This window comes from Plectrocnemia conspersa, unplaced genomic scaffold (assembly GCF_051122295.1).
Source record: "Plectrocnemia conspersa isolate PC_06_02 unplaced genomic scaffold, ASM5112229v1 ptg000012l, whole genome shotgun sequence".
NCBI classification, from domain to species: domain Eukaryota; kingdom Metazoa; phylum Arthropoda; class Insecta; order Trichoptera; family Polycentropodidae; genus Plectrocnemia; species Plectrocnemia conspersa.
This window is the reverse complement of record NW_028277176.1, coordinates 14,036,621-14,055,312: the sequence shown is the minus strand read 5'-3', so window position 1 is coordinate 14,055,312 and position 18,692 is coordinate 14,036,621. Positions and strand designations below refer to the sequence as shown.

General features: G+C 32.4%; 2 protein-coding genes across 2 annotated transcripts; both read left to right on the top strand.

The window, feature by feature from the left end:
• The first annotated feature begins 515 nt into the window (after positions 1–515).
• Positions 516–4,542, top strand: LOC148228312 (putative pyridoxal-dependent decarboxylase domain-containing protein 2). The gene is made up of 13 exons (XM_088199537.1): positions 516–654; positions 735–1,093; positions 1,166–1,272; positions 1,338–1,472; positions 1,598–1,824; positions 1,897–1,968; positions 2,056–2,289; positions 2,384–2,455; positions 2,526–2,669; positions 2,736–2,982; positions 3,063–3,225; positions 3,292–3,603; positions 3,666–4,542. The coding sequence occupies exons 1-13, from the start codon at positions 577–579 to the stop codon at positions 3,922–3,924; spliced, it is 2,409 nt and encodes an 802-aa protein (XP_088055663.1). The 5' UTR covers positions 516–576; the 3' UTR covers positions 3,925–4,542.
• A 4,561-nt stretch (positions 4,543–9,103) lies between these two features.
• dmpd (F-box protein dampened) lies at positions 9,104–18,655 on the top strand. Its single transcript, XM_088199963.1, has 6 exons — positions 9,104–9,369; positions 12,799–13,047; positions 13,119–13,314; positions 14,657–14,852; positions 14,917–15,238; positions 15,575–18,655. The coding sequence occupies exons 1-6, from the start codon at positions 9,154–9,156 to the stop codon at positions 15,917–15,919; spliced, it is 1,524 nt and encodes a 507-aa protein (XP_088056089.1). The 5' UTR covers positions 9,104–9,153; the 3' UTR covers positions 15,920–18,655.
• The last annotated feature ends 37 nt before the right edge of the window (positions 18,656–18,692 follow it).

Genomic DNA, 18,692 nt, shown 5'->3' with positions numbered 1-18,692 from the left:
ATGGTGGGGGGGGGGAGCAAATAGAATTTTCGCCAACTATTTTAGCTACGACACTGCATCAATACAATTAAAATATGTAAGGGGTAAATCTATCAGACCAGATCCTATGATTGTATAGAATTAGTGTCCGTGGGAATAAGCGCTACATACCTTTTATTTTACAATGCATTGATATGCCAGTTTAAAATGCTTGGTTGCTTTCCAGAGATAACGATAAGACGATGAATCTGTTGACTTGAAGAAAGCGAATTGCAACAGCTATTTTAGAAACAAATAAGCTTCGTAGTAACCCAGGAACAAGCAGATCATCTTCACTTACGACTGAGGCAAAATGTGATGGTAAAGATCATTTGGCTATAGAAGAAAGTGACCGAATTAAATGTGGACTTCGCCATAGACTTCTTATTTTGAATTAAATCAGCTTGTAATTATTGTATTGTAATCCTTATATATTTAATGAGTTTATTTTAAATGACTATTTTTTGCATATAGTCGTAAATAAAGCTGTTAAGATCAAATAAAGAACGATAATGTGTCAAACGCAGTGACGTTTGTGGGCCGGTAAGTTTTGCCACGATGGCCGAAGCGGTGCTCGTTCCGATCGACAAAAACATCGCTCTGATCGACGAAACTTCGATCGTCGGCGTAGAAGAGGTGATATTTTCGATTGAATATATTTTTAATTGCGCATTAACCCCCCGGCGCAGCCCTACTAAATAACATTTCATCGATAGGATCCGAGGACGCTAGCGGAAGTCGAGTTTCAAGTTTCTGAAGTCATAGAGAGATTAGAAGCGGGCGTCGGCGGTGGAGAACGGAGCGAGGAGGCGCTGCGCAAACAGAGCGCCGGGTTTCTTTCCCCGGAAGAAACGAAGCTAAACGATATCATACATTCCTTCGAAGATCTCATTCATAAAAACGACACCGTAGACGACGGAGGATGGCCTCTCGCGCCGCTGAATCACATAGCCAAAGCGTCTATCATATCGCACGGCATTGCGGCATACGCAGGAAGCTTGGAAAGGTCACAATTGCAAAAAGTCAGCGCTTGCATCAACTCTGACACGACGAGATGGCTCAGTCATCTGTTCAGGTACCGTATAAGTGGATAGCGTTAATCGCTGATTATGTAGATATGATAATTTTGTATACAAACCAATTTCAGGTTCATAGATTGTAATGCGTGTTATCACCACGATCAATTAGAAGGCTTAGTGAAAGTCACAAGATTAATGCTGCATTATAAATATCCTCGGTATTTAGAAGAAGGAGGTAACGACTGTTTGCATATTGATGTGTTTTGTAAATATTAAATTTGTTTTTGTTTTTGTTTTTAGGTGGTGCATTATTGAATCAATTACCATGTATTTATAGCTCTGTAGCCAGTCCGTTAGGTGTAGTTCAACATCTATGCAGGCAATTAGGATTACCGCTCGCTTGCATAAGGCCCGTTCCAGTCAACACTGTCTTCGGTCAGTGTACACATTTATTTTCTTAGAAAATCATTAAATGATTCCAAGTGGTGCATTACACTTTGGTGATGATGTCAATTTCTTTGGTTACATCTAGTTAATTAGTTTATTTTTAATTCTTGAAGGTTCAAATCAAACCATGGATGTCTCCGCTATTCAGCGTTTGATCGCTGAAGATATAGCGGCAAACAGAGTACCATTAATGGTATTAGCCGATGCGGGCACTACAATAGCTGGTCATTCTGATAACATTTCAAGATTGCATGATTTGTGCCGCCTTCACGATTGTTGGCTTCATTTAAGAGGGCATACATTGGCAGCGTTGGCGATAACTCACGGAAACACGACTATTGTAATTAACTATTATCATATATGCATAAATTATATGTATATTTTATGCTACCGCTAACGCTTTCATTTCTAGCCTCCGCGAATATCTGATTCAATCACTCTTCCGATCGGCACTTGGTTAGGAATACCTGGACTACCTAGTGTTGTATCCTTTTATATTATAATAATGTTCCAGCTTTGATTATATAATATAATAAAAAAAAACAATATTTTTCTGAACTTTTGTCAATAGACTCTTTATAGATTATTAGAATCGGCTGCTGGAGGACGTGGACGTGAAAGCGCCTTGCCTTTATTAGCGGGCTTGACATCGGATCATTCAGCAAGACGTCTCACTTCATTGCCCTTATGGACGGCTTTGAGAGCTTCCGGTCGTACGGCTTTCGTTGCAAGGCTCACTGCCGCATTCCAAAGCTGCGCTTTAGTTTGGGCAGAAGTAGCAAAAATGCCTTGCCTTCGTATTCTAGTATGTACAATATTATATTTATAAAACCATATAATATAAAATAAAATTATCTCGAGTCATAAAAAAATACTGATATCTTTTCAAATCGATGTAGAGCAAACAACCAGGTGGAGAGGGAGGCACTTATAGTTTATCAGACCTCACAACTAAACCGTTACACACTGCGGTACGTATTCGGGTATACAAATATATTATCAATACTATTCCACTCAAATACATTGATTATTTTGTTTCAGTTAATATTCGAAGTTGCAGTATCATGTGTCGTGTTTCAATTTATTCCTCAAGTTCCCAAAGGCACAACTTTGGGAAGAGTGCCTCCTTATTACGACAGATTAAACTCATGGCTCGGTCAGATATTACAAAGAGACACGGATCAAGTAATATTTGTTTTAATAAATTGATTATCATATGTAAATAGTTATATTTGTTTTTATATTGCGTAGATTACGATTGAAATTTGCGAGTCTGAAACGTATGGCGTAGTTTTACGCTATTGTCCTTTGGAAAATCCCGATGAAAAGTGGCAACTTGACGATGAAACAGCATTGACGGAAAAACTGGAAGCATTCTCTCTTTGCTTGGAACAGCAGCTCGATATTTTGATGGCGACCGTTGTGCATAAAGAAACTTTCTTGAAGCTCGTCAAAGAAAGTTCCACTTTGAGGCTTGTCGAAATGCCGGGATGGGCAGGTAAAATAGTGGATCCTCTAAGCAGTATTTTTACGCAGATATAAAATTATTTGACTATGTCTAAACGACGTTAAATATAGGTTTAGGTGGAGTCCGATATGTTCCGGACGGTTGGGAAGAATTGTTAACGGATCAAGCTAAAGAAGAGCTTAACTCGTTGAACATGTCTTTGGTCGAAAACTTACGAGCCACAGATGCAGCATTCTCTTTGGGCGAAGGAATAGATGGATTGGTTTGCGTTAGGTAATAATACATGTTCAAAACTTATAGATAATAATTATTTTATATTACATTATTTGATTATTTTAGATTTGGAATGGTGACTGCCGATACTGACGTCGAAGAGCTATTGAATTTAGTCGTTTGCGTCGGTAAAGAGTTTGAAGAAAACTCTAAAGTCTTAGAATCTATGACCGAGATCGTCAAGAAAGGCATCGAAGCCGCAACGGCCGATTTGCAGCGCGAGACAACTGAGAGGTTATGGCAAGAAGGGTTACTGAGACACGTTCCCGTTGTTGGCCGAGTAGTCGATTGGTGGAGTCCGCCGCCAACTGCCGGAGTTCGAGGACGTACATTGAATCTTCGTCAAGGAACTTTAGAATCTACCGAAAACATCTACAAGTTTGTGTTTATTTATTTTATTAATATTTTAAACATATTTAATCAATGGTTTAAAATCGTAGGTATCACATGCAAATTCCGAGTGGTACAATTCCCCACGGAGTGTCGAAAGCCCCACCGCCTGCCATGGTGCAGACCCCAGTCGGCGAAGGCGTAAAATTGCCGGAGAGCATGGACTCTTCGCATTCTAGGAATTCTAGTCATAGTTCGATAGCCGCCTCTCCAACTTCGGTAATCGTGCCGACTCCGACGATCATGTCTATACCTCAGCAATCTACGAACGAAGAAACCAAAAAAGCAATCGAATCGAACAAGACCTAAGTGCAATTTTTCTGTTTTATATTTTTCGATAAATGTACAAAACAAACCGATGCAATTATTGATAATTTTACAAATGTGCACATTTTTAAAGGTATATTGATAAATAATCTCGACGAGGACGAACTGCAATAAGAAAATATTTTGTTAGTAAATAAAATATTATCCACTCGCTCTTTATACCTTCCACTTTCGCACAATACAATTTATTACTTTTTATCAATTCTAAAATATTCGATAGTCTGTCCACAATGTAATATGCTTTACATTCCCATCATTTAACGAGTGGATAATAATAGACAATATTGTACTAGTACGTGGCACAGAAACAAGCGTACGTTTAAGTATTATTAATATTTAGTACATTTTATTAATGTATGATATGTCAGCTTTTTATGTACTGTATGTATGTAATCTAAATTTATTTTCACGTTATATGTACATATATAAAAATGTATTTAGTGTGATAATTCAAATTATAGTTTATTTGACAAATGTTTAATATATTGAGAATAATATCCTCCAAATGTAATAATTTTTAATTTGCTGCTTTATGATATATTTTTATTTTGATGATTTTGAAGTGGTATTATACAAAAAATAAAACTTCATAATTGAAAATGGTTTTTGAATTTAGTATTAACATTATATATTATATTATCTTTTCAAGTTTTTTATTATTGTCATTTTATAACATGACCATGTACTACCATATTATCAGTAATCAGCTCGTGAATAGTAGTTTACAACATTAATGATTAAAAGTTGAGTACAACTTTTTATTATTTCCTTATATATAAATTCAATATTACTATATTAATTCAGTTAATTTATATTATACATGTAATATATACATATGAACAGATATAAATTAACAGAAATAGTCATAAACTCCTAATATTAATAATATATTTTTCTATATCATTAAATTGCTATTTTGGTAAGACAAACATTTTTTTAATAAAAAGATTGGTAAATACAGACCCTTTTTAATATCACATGTTTTGATCTCTTTTTAACAAATATAATTCGTTTATGAAATTTTGCCAATTGTTGATAAAAAAATCGTTTGTTTGATTAATTCTTTTTGTTTTGTAATCTATAACAAAATAAAGAAAAGCAACGCAATTTAATAATCAACGCATAACGTTAAATCATATAAATATGTATATTATTAAATGTGTTTTAAAGATATACCAGAAGTAGTAAGTATCACAGCATTTGATTTGAAATAAAATCGTGTATGTAATTTTGCGAAATTGCAAGTGCAGAATTTTGAATTAAATGGTTTATTTTATTCAGTGGGATGAATATTTATTATCTGTAAATATCGAAATATGATACTCGACAGGCTTTCGCTGAAATTTATTTGAATCCAATGTCTCTTTATTTTAGGTTTGTGAAAGTTTGCTATGAAAATATTTCATTGAGCGGCTTGATTTTTTTTGTTTTGTTCTTAGATATTTTTTAATGCAGCTTTTTCAATTATCATCAGGAGTTTCCAACAATCACCCTGAGTCAATATGTTTGTGTGTTATTCAAATTTATTATAAATGATAAAAGTTTTTGGGTTTACAATACTGTTCTTGTATTTTACAAAATTTTGGTTAACTTCTTAAACAAGCATTAAAAAAAAATACTTTTGAAACATTATATAACAAATAATACACATAAATCTACTTGATTCTTGCGGATAGTACCTTGTGGAATTTTAAAGGTATATTTCAATACATTGTGTATAAACAGATATTCAAAAAAAGTTTGCAACTGCTTAAAAGTCTTAGAGACCAAATTTATATGAACGAAGAATTCTTCACTTATACAATAAATAGATTCGTATATTTCAGACTATATTATTAAGCGTATTATCAAATACCAACAAAAAATAACATTGTTCGATTTTAGTCTAGCTTTCATTGATAGATTAATTAATTCTTCTTTATCACTGCCTATTCCAAAATTTTGCAAAAAGATCATGTCAAGATAAAAGTAAAACGATGCTAATATTGCAGGAAGATTCACCATACACTCAAAGATTGTACTGAGAAATCTTTTTTTTGTCTAGAGTGAGTCTGCGTTTTAGCTTATACCATAAATATGCATAGTAAACAGCACTGTTGGCAAATACCCTCAATTCCGATTAATCAGAGCAACCGCTTAATTCTGCCAAATCTTAAAGAACAGGGAACAAATAAAGAAAATAACAGCAATTTATTTTGTTTATTTGGGCCATTTAATCGGCACAGTAAATTTAAGAGCAAAATATTTATTGTGAAATTTTCTTAATCAAAAATAATATTATATATATGTTTTATTTATCAAATTACGAAACACTTTCATTATAAATTTTAATTTAATCATTAAATACACAGACGTAATATTTTAGGCGTTACAATAAATCATTAAACTAAGATTAATAAAATAAATTTTCCTTGGAACTGAACGCAATTTTTTAGCAAAGTTATGTGTGGGGCGCCGCGTTAGTACTTTTGCGAGAAAGTTGCTACTGAAATTATTGATGGCGATCTTCTAGTAGTGGAATCACCATACATATTTAATGCTGATTTATATAAATGTGCAATAAATTATATTCTAGATTATGTAACGGTTAAATTTTACGCTTCTTCATTATTATTTTTCGATTTATACCGTAATTTTGATTAGACAAACGTTTTAGCACGAGATACGACTTATCTTCTACTAAAACGAGGGCAACTATAAAAAGCTTCGCGGTCGACTGGTCGATCGCTATTGATGCACTGTCTTTTCACAACATACAATGTCAAAACTCTTGAATAAAACTATAATATTTTTCGAAATTAAAATGTTTTTACATTTTGATTTATTGTTGTTCTGGTATAGTTCAGAAGTTTATGTATGGAGAGGGGTTAATATCATTTAAAATAATAAGCGGCTATATTTCATTTAGCACTAGTGATTCAATATGCCCCTATTGTACTTTGTATAAAATTAGAAATGACTATTGAATTTTTCACCATTGAAAACTGGAAATATTGCTTCTAAAAAAATGCATATTAAGGAAAGCAGTAGTTGTGCATTTATGTATTTTATATTTCGATTTTATACTCCATGTCTTTATTTATGCTTTTTTTTATGTATGCCTCTTATAAAAAAATATTAATCTGTATATTTTCACAATGATAAGAATTAAATATTTTCTATTATTATAATTGTTTTTCTTTATATTTCATTATAAAGAAAAACAATTATATATTTATAAGATAATAATATTAAATAACTTTCACTATAATAACAATAAATTATAGCAATTATTTTATTTTAATAGCTTGCAATATAAATTATGCAACTTAAAATTACTATCTTTTTCTTATTTATGAATATTGATAAAATAGATAAACACTGACTGTGATTTCTGTATAACGTATAGACCCGATTGAACGTTTTTGCATAAATTTGATTTTTTAAAATGTTTTGAGTGTGTAAAAATTCGAATTTAACACCATATCAAATTGATGATTTTTAGCTGCGGCCAAAGAGTTGAAGTTGTGTCCCTTATTATTGATCGTCGCGGCCAGGACTCCTCTTACTCGAGTTATCCAGTATCTCAACAAACTTACCGGGCATTTTCGGAGATAGCTAGGAAGAGCTAGAACAATTTACGTGAGATGGAATTTATTGGTATAGTTCATATTTTTTTATAAAAAATAAGTATACGCTCGGTTACGTAGCGTTCATATTAAGATTTTTTATAACAATGTTATGCATAACAATAAATGAGAATAAAGCATATCTAAACTGAATTTTGATCAATAGAAGGCGCAAAAACAATTATCATTTCTCAGAAGCAATAAAATCGTGTCGTCGCCGTCGTAATGGGAACGCAAAATTTAATACATACAGACGTTAATGTAATTTAAATAAAGTTAAGGTCTTAAACTTCGTGTATTTTTAAAAATTCATATATCTAAACAGAGTCGGCCTCGCGCTACACCAAAACTCCGTCGTCAATTTTTCAGGACCCTTGGAACCCTTTGTGTAAAATAAACAAGGGGCAGAACAACTTGAATGTGTTTCTATAAATCCTTCCTTACGTTTGTCTTCGTCCCAATAAATCAAGAAAATATACAAAAAAGATACGAACCATTAAGATCCACATGTTCTATTATGTGTTTTACTCTGACAGTCCATGTTTTGGAAATAATAGGCGTTTAAAATTTCAACATACGTTGACTGTTAGCAGCGATTCGGAAACTTTTTATGTCGAGTCCCTTTTTAAAATTAGCAATATTTTTACCGAAAATTAAATTGATTCATATTTATAAATGTAAATAATTCCTTAGTCGTTATGTAATATATAGTTCGTAAATGTATGACTTTGATATCGTAAATTACAAACATTTTTTTACTATTTGTGTAGTTTTTTAAAATTAATTTACTTGTGAATTTTAAGAATCAAAATGTCGAACTGCTAATATTGAAATTACTTGAAATATTATTTGGAATTACGATACTTGAATGGACGAATGGAATATTATAATTAGTTTTAGAACCTTCATTGGGTTAGATTTGGGTTTGAACAAAAAATGAACGTTTCGCAACTGTCAAATTGCGTTTCATAGCCTATTTTGATAAATTTATTTTAACTAGCAAAAATATATATTCACCGGTGAAAATGTATTTCAATATGATTTCACTGAAATGATATATTTAAAAAATATTTTAACTCTTTTCTTAGATTTTCTTTTAGGGAAAACAGGGACGTTATTTGAGCTTTTTCCAGGAGGGAGGGTATTTTGATTTAAATAAAATTCAAGGGTAGTTGGGTGGTAGTTGCTCCAGGAGTGGCAATCGTATCCATCCCCACAATATATAAATATTGCAGTGGTGCCATCATCACCATTGCAAAGCGGCGAGGAATAAAAAGAAATAAATCGCGAAAAAATCGGCCATAGTCAATATTTAGAGCCGTAATTTATATGACGATTATTAAAATAAAAAATATATATTCGATTATTTATTTTATTCTGAATTTGATTTGGGGTGGAGGGGGGGGGATTATGTGGTGTTTTTGATTAATTCGAAATGGCGTCGGGGTTCGAGCGGTAGATCGGTGAAAGTCGCTCGCGTCTCCAGTACTGGTCGACTGGCGCTCGCTGGCTGGACTCGTCCGCGTAAACGGCAGACGCGAGCGGCGGACGGCGATTCGCACGGCGGGCGCGGGCAGAGACGGGCGTCGCTTCCGCGGTGTCCATGGTGTCCACTCGGCAGATGAGCATAGTCGGCGGGGGCTCCACGGCGCCCCCGTCGACGTCGGCCGAGCACTCGGAGGGCCGCGTCTCCCGTCACGGCGCTTCCCCGCCGCCCCCGCCCCCCGCCTTCGCCACCGTGCTGCTCGACCTGCCCGCGGAGATTTTCGAGAAGATCTTCGGGTATCTCAAGCACAAGACCGTCGCCCACATGCGGATGGTGAATATAAGCATAGTATTCTGAATGTCCAGATCGTAGGGTGCAGTGTTTGGGCGTTGGCGACTCTTACCCCTTCGATTTGACCTTCGCTAATTACAATTTATTTATTTGTAAACACAGATCTTAATTTATATATATATATATATATATATATATATATATATATATATATATATATATATATATATATATATATATATATATATATATATATATATATTAAGATATCTCAGCATGCTTTTACTTTTTCTTTTACCCTCATCAATTTTTTGCCATTAACAAGTTTGTCTGACAAAGGAGCCATTTTCTCACACTTTGTTAAGCTTTTCTAAGCGGTCCAGAGCTTCTCAATTTTATTCAACTATTGCTTTCAGTTGTTCATTGTCAACTGAAGAAGCCTAAGATTTACTCCGTCGTCGATCTCTCAATCCCAGAGCAAAATTTTTGAAACCATCGTTCTATTCTCAACGGATATACAAGTATTGTTCAGATATGGCAACATCTTGGTCGAGTTTTTGTAATTGTATTGTTTTCAGAAGTTTTCCACACACAGAGGCTGATTAGGTATATTACTTACAGCGGTTAACACTATACCACTTTTATGAAGATGTCATATTTTGAACTCTCGTAAAACCGCTTTAAATTCAATATTTTACAATTTCGTTTTTGGTTCAACTCCGAGTGATTCATTTTTAAATGTTTTTATTTGTATTAAAATTTTATTCCTTCTTTTCTAATAAACATACTACATTTTCAAAAATTTTGTATATTCACAGTTCATTTAAACTAATTCTATTGTCTCGTAGAATAAACTTTCAACACTAACTTTTGTTGCTGGAGCTCCTAAAACTATATGTATAATATATTTATTTTACTCCTAAAATTCTAATGGTTGGTTAAAGTTATTCAATGTCCACATTTGTAGAAATTGATTTCTCTAAAAATTGTAATTTGTTCCAAATTAACGCACATGTTTGAACATGTAGCTAACTGAAATAAACCAATATATTTTTCCCAAAAATTTCCCAAGTTTTATTAAAATATCCATTGCGGCATTAAACAAATTTAATAGTAAATTATGTATATAGGATGGATAAATAATGGTTTATTTTTTTTATACTAATATAGAACCTTATTTAGTGCATCACTAAATAAGGTAATACTGCGCTTTCAGATTAACTTGCAATATCATATACCAGATGCTTTATCTTATACGTGAATCGCGAAGAGTTTCAATACCCAATCGTGTAATAAATAATAACAAAATAATTTCAAATGCAACATTTTACGAATATGTAAATACTGAAACGAAAACTGTGTACACGAAAATTCCAAACACCTTATATGTGTATTCAACAATTGTAATAAAAAAACTGTAATATGCATAAATTGAAATACACAACAATAAAACATATAATATACTACGATAAAATATGATAACACAAAAAAACAATTAATTTTAAATTTAATAAAGTAATATATAACAATGTATACATTTACAATCGGATAATAAACAAAGAACCACAAAAAATGACTGAATGTTTGCTAATATCCGTAGATATTTCAATTCGTCGAAACAGCAGAAACAAAGGCGTGTAGTATTTCTTACTTTTTTTTATTTTAAGTTGTCTGATTCTTTCTTTTAAATTATTGCAATGAATAAGTCAATTGTCACTCACAAACTTAACATCAAAAAACAAACAGCAATACTAAATAAACAATAAAAACATTTCCTGAGACAAAGAAATGTAATGTTCCATGTAGTATATCCTGCACCCCCGCAGTTTTCGATAGTTTATCATCCCTGACTAATTAGTTTTGTAAGAACAAGCATCTAGAACTAATCCAGTTGCTAGAAGCGTATAGTAATAAATCAATAAATATAAATCAACCGTTGTTACACAATATATAAATAGATCAACTCTTATTTTTTTAACATTCATAAAATGACTAAGTTGGACATATTGTTTATATGACACTTGACTTATTTTTTTATTATCCTGGTTGTAGTCATAAATCTGTATTTTTACTCTCAAAAACTAAACGGCGTCCAATTTTTATTAACCAATAAAATTCATTCTCAAATTGGATAGGTCATAGAAAATCCCTTCCATAAATATTTTCAGTGGATCACAATTAAATATATAATGATTTAAAAATCTATTATATCCTATTGTTATTTCGATTGACACATACTGTTTGGAGATATTTCTTTATTTAGAGCTCAAGTGCAGGTTCGTGTTGTGACAAAACTTATATTGATCAGTAGCTCCCTTTTTTTTATTTAGTTCTATCCCAAATAAATATGGCAAGCAGTTACATCAATTTAGAATATGTCTATGGAAGATTTTTCTGAAAGCGGAGATAGTGAATCATTTATTGGCATTGCCGTTTTATTCTTTTATGAACTATTGTTTTATTTTATTTTTCAACTACCTCTCCCATTTACAACATTGAAAACCCTTGATTTTATGAAGTCTTACTTTCCTATTTGATTTCAATTTTTTTCAAATTAAAACCTATTTTGACAATGTTCTCTTATGCATCTCGGTGCTCAGTAACATAATAAAGTTTTTTGCCAGGGACATGTAACTGGCATGACACAAAACATGTTAATACTCAAATTTGAATGGGGTTTCTTTGTATCTCATTTTAGAGATTTTGATAAGTGAAAGTTAAAATTATATTAACATAAACATGATTCAATGATATTTTTGCCAGCATGAAATTTTTCAGACCATAATCAAATGGTTCATTTACTAGCATACGTAAATTGATTTTTCTACTTAAAAATTCATAATTATAATTTAAAACTCAACCGTTAATGAATTTAATATATGTTTATAGCTTATCATAATTGGTTATAGTCGATCATTAAAATAAAATTAATCATGATTTTTAGAATTTTACGAAGCGGAAGTGTTAAGTTAAAGACTTATTTTGTCGTAAATTTAAAAAAATAAAATCTAGTGTTACTTAACAAACAAACCATTAATATATTTTTGTACGGTATTATTTATTGAGTAAATATATTTTATTGCATCGTTGCAGTATTTAACATTATTGTTTCGATTGGATTGCTCAAACAAAAAAATGGGTTAAATAAAGATAACGTTATATTATGTGTATAAATACAAGCATACTGAAGGATAAATTCTGCATTTCGCAACAGTAATTATTCAATTATTATGCAGGCATACTAGTACTATTTTCGAGTCATTTTAACAATCACAATGGTGATCAAGAATGGATAAAATATTTCATGATGCCAAATTCGTTAATAAATAAAAATAATTATTAATGTACTATTAATGGAAATTTCGTGTATGTTTTAAATGGTGTAATTGACTGCTAATAAATTATCAATTAAAAAAGCAAGTGATTGCTAACGATCTATTGATGTGCTGTTAATCGACTCCAATCTTTCAGGTTTGTCGACAGATGAACAACATTTGCGGGTCGTATTTGAATTCGTCCTTCCAGCGGTTAGTATCGCAAACGTTCAACGAGTTTCAAGCGATCAAGTCGAAGATGCCGCGGCGGGAGTCGGCGCGCCGCAATCACTCTCTCGCTTGCGAGTTCGACGTCATCGAAACCGTGCACATGCGGCTGTCTCTTCTTCAGATGACCTTCGGCAAGCATATTGAAAGAAAATATTGCTGCTTTTTCCCAGGAGAAGTGCGCAGTTTGACTTTATGTATTTTAACAATTAGAGACCGATCGATTGATATGTTTTTATTATTTTTAAGATCTTGGATGAAGTCAACAGCATTCTGGATTATCTAAAGGTGACGACGAAATTAGCGAGACCTTTCAAGTTAACGGACGAGCTCTTCGATTTGAGTACAATGGCCATGGAATTCTTCAAGGAGCACATGGAGCCCAATTTACCCGAGATAACTTATTTTGGAACAGAATTTTTCGATCTTACTGGAACATTTTCGCGTAAGTTTTTGCTTTCATTATAATTGCTTATCTGAATTTGTTGACTATGTGTAATTAAAGCTATATTTAACCCTTTCCGGTCCTATGTCGAATGTCATTCGACATCGACTTTATTCCAATGAGTCCTATGTCGAATGTCATTCGACATTTTTTTCTTCATCAGTTTATTGTCAAAATACTGTATGTATTTAGTGTAACGGTATACTGGGATGAGGATTCAATGGTTTTTATGAGCATTTGAATGTATAACTTTCTACCTGAAGATACAAAAGGTTTGTTTTAGTGGCTAGATTGGTACGCGTCACTCACTCGGATCAGTTACGCTCGACCCATGCACGTGAAAACAGTTTAATAATTATTATTACCGATACTTATAATTGTACTATTATTCTAATAATTCGAACCCCTCAAAAATGCCTAGAATTACAAAAAAAAAACCGCGATAACAACGAGTTTGAAAGAAATGATGAAGAATATATGAATGAAGTGAAGTGACTGAACTATTTGTTGAAAGTGAAAATTAAGACGTTTCTGGTGTAATAAAACAAACAAAACTGATGAAGAAGATTATCTATAACTGATCCTGGACCATCTGTTCCCCCGAGTGCTTGGAGTTCTAATTCTAATAAAGAAATAAATAGTCGTACAATACCACGAGTCTACAGAGTCTTGAGCAGCAGTGATAACGATTCCGAATTTCGATCAAGATTATTACTTCCTGTTTTTATAGTTAGGCGATAGGGAGCAAAGACTGGATAAAAAGGGTCATTTCTTATACCTCAACCCTCAAGGGAAGCATAAAGATTGCCTGGTATGCTCCAACAGAAAAATTCCTGGGAGTAGGAAAGAAACGCGATATATTTGTGTAACTTGTAAGAGAAAGCCCGGCCTTTGCATCGGTGAATGTTTTCACCGATATCATACTTTGGATGTGTATAAAATGTAATAATTAGAGCATTATCCTATACCTTCAAAAAAAAAAAAATTGTAAACATAAATATAGTTTTATTAAAAAAAAACTAGATGTATTGTTTTACTTTGTAATTCTGTAAATCCTTTGTGGACCTGGTAGAAAATTAAATTTTTTTTTGTGGACCGGAAAGGGTTAATAATATAATTGCTGTTTCTAATTTTATCCTGTATATCAATACTTCAGATTTATAAAATTATATTAAAATCTATTCATAATGGCATCATTGTATTTTGTTTTTTTTCTTTTTCATTATGGGCTTCATTCGGAAAATGAAAACATCATTAATGATTAAGAATCGATGATGATTTATATTATCTTATCATATCATAAAATACATTATCGTTAATAAGCTAAATCTAAAAATTCTAGCGGCCGATGGAAATAAATCGTATCTTTGTATGGATTCTCCACCGCCATCCGGATCCAACGAGGCTAATGTAAATTCTGAGGAAACGGGTGCTTTAATGAGGTACGAAGAGGATTACTTTCCTCCTTCTCCGCCGCCGCCTCAGAGCAATATGGTACTGCGTAAGAGGATTCATAGAATCAAGCAAGGCATGAAGAGGTAATGCTCGATGTTCGCGCTCAGATCGTGGAATAAAATATATAACAATTTTTAATCGCTTCAGGTATAACAATCAGCTGTCCGCTTTGCGCAGCGATTTACGAAGCTGCAAACGGAAAGCGGCTTGGCAACAAAAGCAAATAGCCGAACATCAAAGGCTTCTGGCCGATCAGCAGAAGCAGACGATCGAATATGCATCTCGGTTGGACGAACACGATAAGAAAAACGAGGAGACCCTACGCAAATTTCAGACGATACTACAAGAGTTGAATAAATGCCGTACCGAGTTGCAATATTGGCGCTCAAAATCGCCAGCTGCTACTCCTGCAACTCTTTGTTCAGAATGCGGCGTTCCGAGTATCATGCAGCAATTCAACCTGGAACAGGTTATAAGTCTAATATATGTTTTATGTGTTAATGTCTAATATTATTTTGGTAAAACAAAAGCAAACATATGCAACTTAGTATCTATAATAAGCACGGCCTTTGCAAAATGTTTTAAGCTTAAGAATCTTTTGTTTTCAACTCTGCTTAGGACCTTTTGCTAGTTACTTATGAATACAATCCGGTTATTTAATCATTGTCATTTTTGAAGCCTCGGTTTATGCAGTACATTACATACATTTTTGTCTAATAATTATTTTTATCTAAGTAGCTTATTTCTCTGCATTAATTTACTAAAACCACATTTTACGTGTTTTAACTATAAATTGATTTTTCAGTACATGCCAGAGGAAATGGTCGTAGGACGGTTACCAACAGTGTTGAACAACGGTAGGCCACCATCCCCTCAAGTTGTGATTCTGCCCACTATAGCCCCACCCCCGCTGCCTATCGTCGAAGAGATCCAAGTTGTAGAAACTCCATCTTCCTCAACGAGAGGCGCCTCAACGTCCACCGGAAAAATTCCCAGCTCTCCGAAGGCTCGCAAATCGACCAATGCTGAGAGCAAATCGAACTCGTCTGACGAAGGCTGTTCGAAGCGAAGCGCAGCGGAACCGCCGTTGTCACCTCCCGACCACAAAAAGAGACGTTTTCACCGCTTAAGTAAACACCGGAAACAGTGAGAAACGTCGTGAGATTGGGGTGGAATCTTGTTACCTCAGCGCGTTTTAATTTTTGCTTCCGTGTGAATCGGTGCGAATGGACTATAAGAATTAATCAATATAGAAAAACGAATTTGGTATTTATTAAAAACTACCATATTTATTATATTTATGTAAATATTATTATAATCCGCTGTAGAGTTGGAATGAGAATATTTTTTTTACCGTTATAATTTCAAAATGAAAAATATTTTTACAAATGTTTAAAATATTCGGTCAATATTGACGGTCTGATGTGTAATTTTCAAACGGGCGCTCTCAACGCTTTATATGTTTGATTTTCGGGTTGTGACTCGATGTGTTTATTTTTCTTAAATTATATTATGATATATGGTTTTGATTGTTGTGATTATGACTTTTTATCGTTTGAAAAAGATATCTTGATGTGTGTGATTAAAAACGGATCAGAGAATCGATTATGAAGAGATGATTATTAATTAAAAATTATACATGTTCATCAATTTATGTAAGAAAATGATTGAAGCGTGTATGTTTTTATAATTGGGGAATAAATATCTTAAAAATAAAATATACATAATGCATGTCGTGCTAGATTTTGGATAATGTATCATAAAAATGTTATAATTTTTGGCATTTTATGTATATTACACGTTTCTAATTTTTTATGTTAATATGAATAATTATATAATGTGTTTCTAAAAATTTATATGTTTTTAAATAAAATTTTAAATTATACTTTTGGCATATTGATAAGTTTTACACTCCTGAAAATCAATGCGTGTATTAAATTATCCTTTGTTACTTTTAAATTTCCGATAAGGCATTTCATTCATATTTATCGTAGCTTTACTTCATTTGTAATATTGATTGGTGCCATTATTTCATTTTTAGATGCTCTGCATAAGTATGTAGATTTTCTTATGAACGTTCAGTACAAAGTATAATTAATATTAAAATCAAAGATAAATATTTTCAAACGAATGTCTACTTTAATTTGCACAATTGGCGTGTTCACTTTCAAATATTTCGGTTTTCAGGGTGTAATAATCTTTTTGGGGCGTTCTTTATGTTTATCAATAACAGAGCAGATCGAAAAGTGTGTGTAATAGAAGTTTAAGTTTTCGTTCTCCGACACAGCCTATTCGCACAGTGTATGTTTCGATTGTGTAAAGATAAAGCGGGAATCTTGGAATATAGGATTTAAGTTTAAACAATAGTAAAGTTTTTTTTAAATATAATTTTAGCTTAAGTATATATAAATATATACATTTTTTTGTCAAGATAGTTTAGTTCTAAATGATAAACGTGAATACAAAAAAATAATGTTTTTATTAATCTTATTGGTAGATGTTCATTATTTTTTAAATGAAAAAAGGAATAAATGTGTTCATTTTATTTGCAGAATTGTGCGCGTGAACGCGCGTAGAGAACTGAGTGTCTTGTAAATACTTTTTAGGGCCTTATACGATAATTACTTACAATTGCAATATGTATTGTATGCATATATTATATGAAACAGGTTGGGTGTGGCCACTTGAAGACAATAGAATTTCACTCACAATTATTAGAAGTGAAGTTGCACTGATTGTAAAAAATAATAAAAATGGCAGTGTCCAATCGATTACCATTAAAATCATTGTAGATTTATAAACATAAAAGAAAATACACGATAAAAACAAATATTTTTGTGTATAAATTTTATCGATAACACGCTTCAATAGTTGCAATATGAATGTATATATACATATGTGTACGTATATATTTATATATTTACTTACACGTGCGTATGTATGTTGATGTGTGAAGTTGTTTAAAATTACTTTTTATATGTATACATACATCTACATTCTAAAACAAAATGAATATGAAAAATGTTTACTCTGGTTATGACATGTCATCTTGCCATATATATTTTTTTATAAATTGTACTTAAAAGTTCTTTTAAGTCCACTGTCATTATAGGGGCAGAATAATAGTACAATTAATATGTTCAGCTTTAAAAATTAAAACGATATGTTAACGTAGAGTTATCGGATTCGAAAACCACAAGGTGTCGCCCCCTCCGTCTCCCTTGCTTAACCATAATCGAAAGGATTATATTTATAAAAAAATTCATTGGCAAATGTTGGGTACAATTAACATATCGCTTTTGTATTTTGGCACAACACAATCGTTTACATAAATTATTAATTATAAGAAAAATGTAGTTTTATAAAATTCACAGTTTTTTCGTTTTAATGTTCCTGAAGTTATTATTGATTAAATTTTAGCGGCACACGTGGCTCACTCGTTAGTATGTATCGCTTAGTTCTGATTTTAGATATGTATGTTTTTTTGTAACGGACTCGCAGTCCATTATATATAAATTATTTAAAAGGAGTAATTAAGCACATAACGTTCCGAGGGTATTTACAGTGTTTAGGAAAGATTTTTTTATTAAAATAAATTATTTAATAAGATAATCGCTTTTCGACCAGTTATGCAATGTGCAAGTTTGTCAACGGGCGATTTATGCCGCAATCAGTGCGTGAAATCCGTGTCGCCGTCGATTAAAACGTACATCACACAATATTTAATGTATTTGTTATTATAATACTTGAGTTTGTTTGTGTTTTACGTGTAAATTTATTTACATATTGTATTATGTTTATATAACTCATCGATGATGCTGTGTATTGAAATGATTGATGTCGAAATCTGTATTAATGATTATTAAATAAACATAACATTATTGCATTTTATTATTTTGTATTGTCGTGTTCCATGATACAAT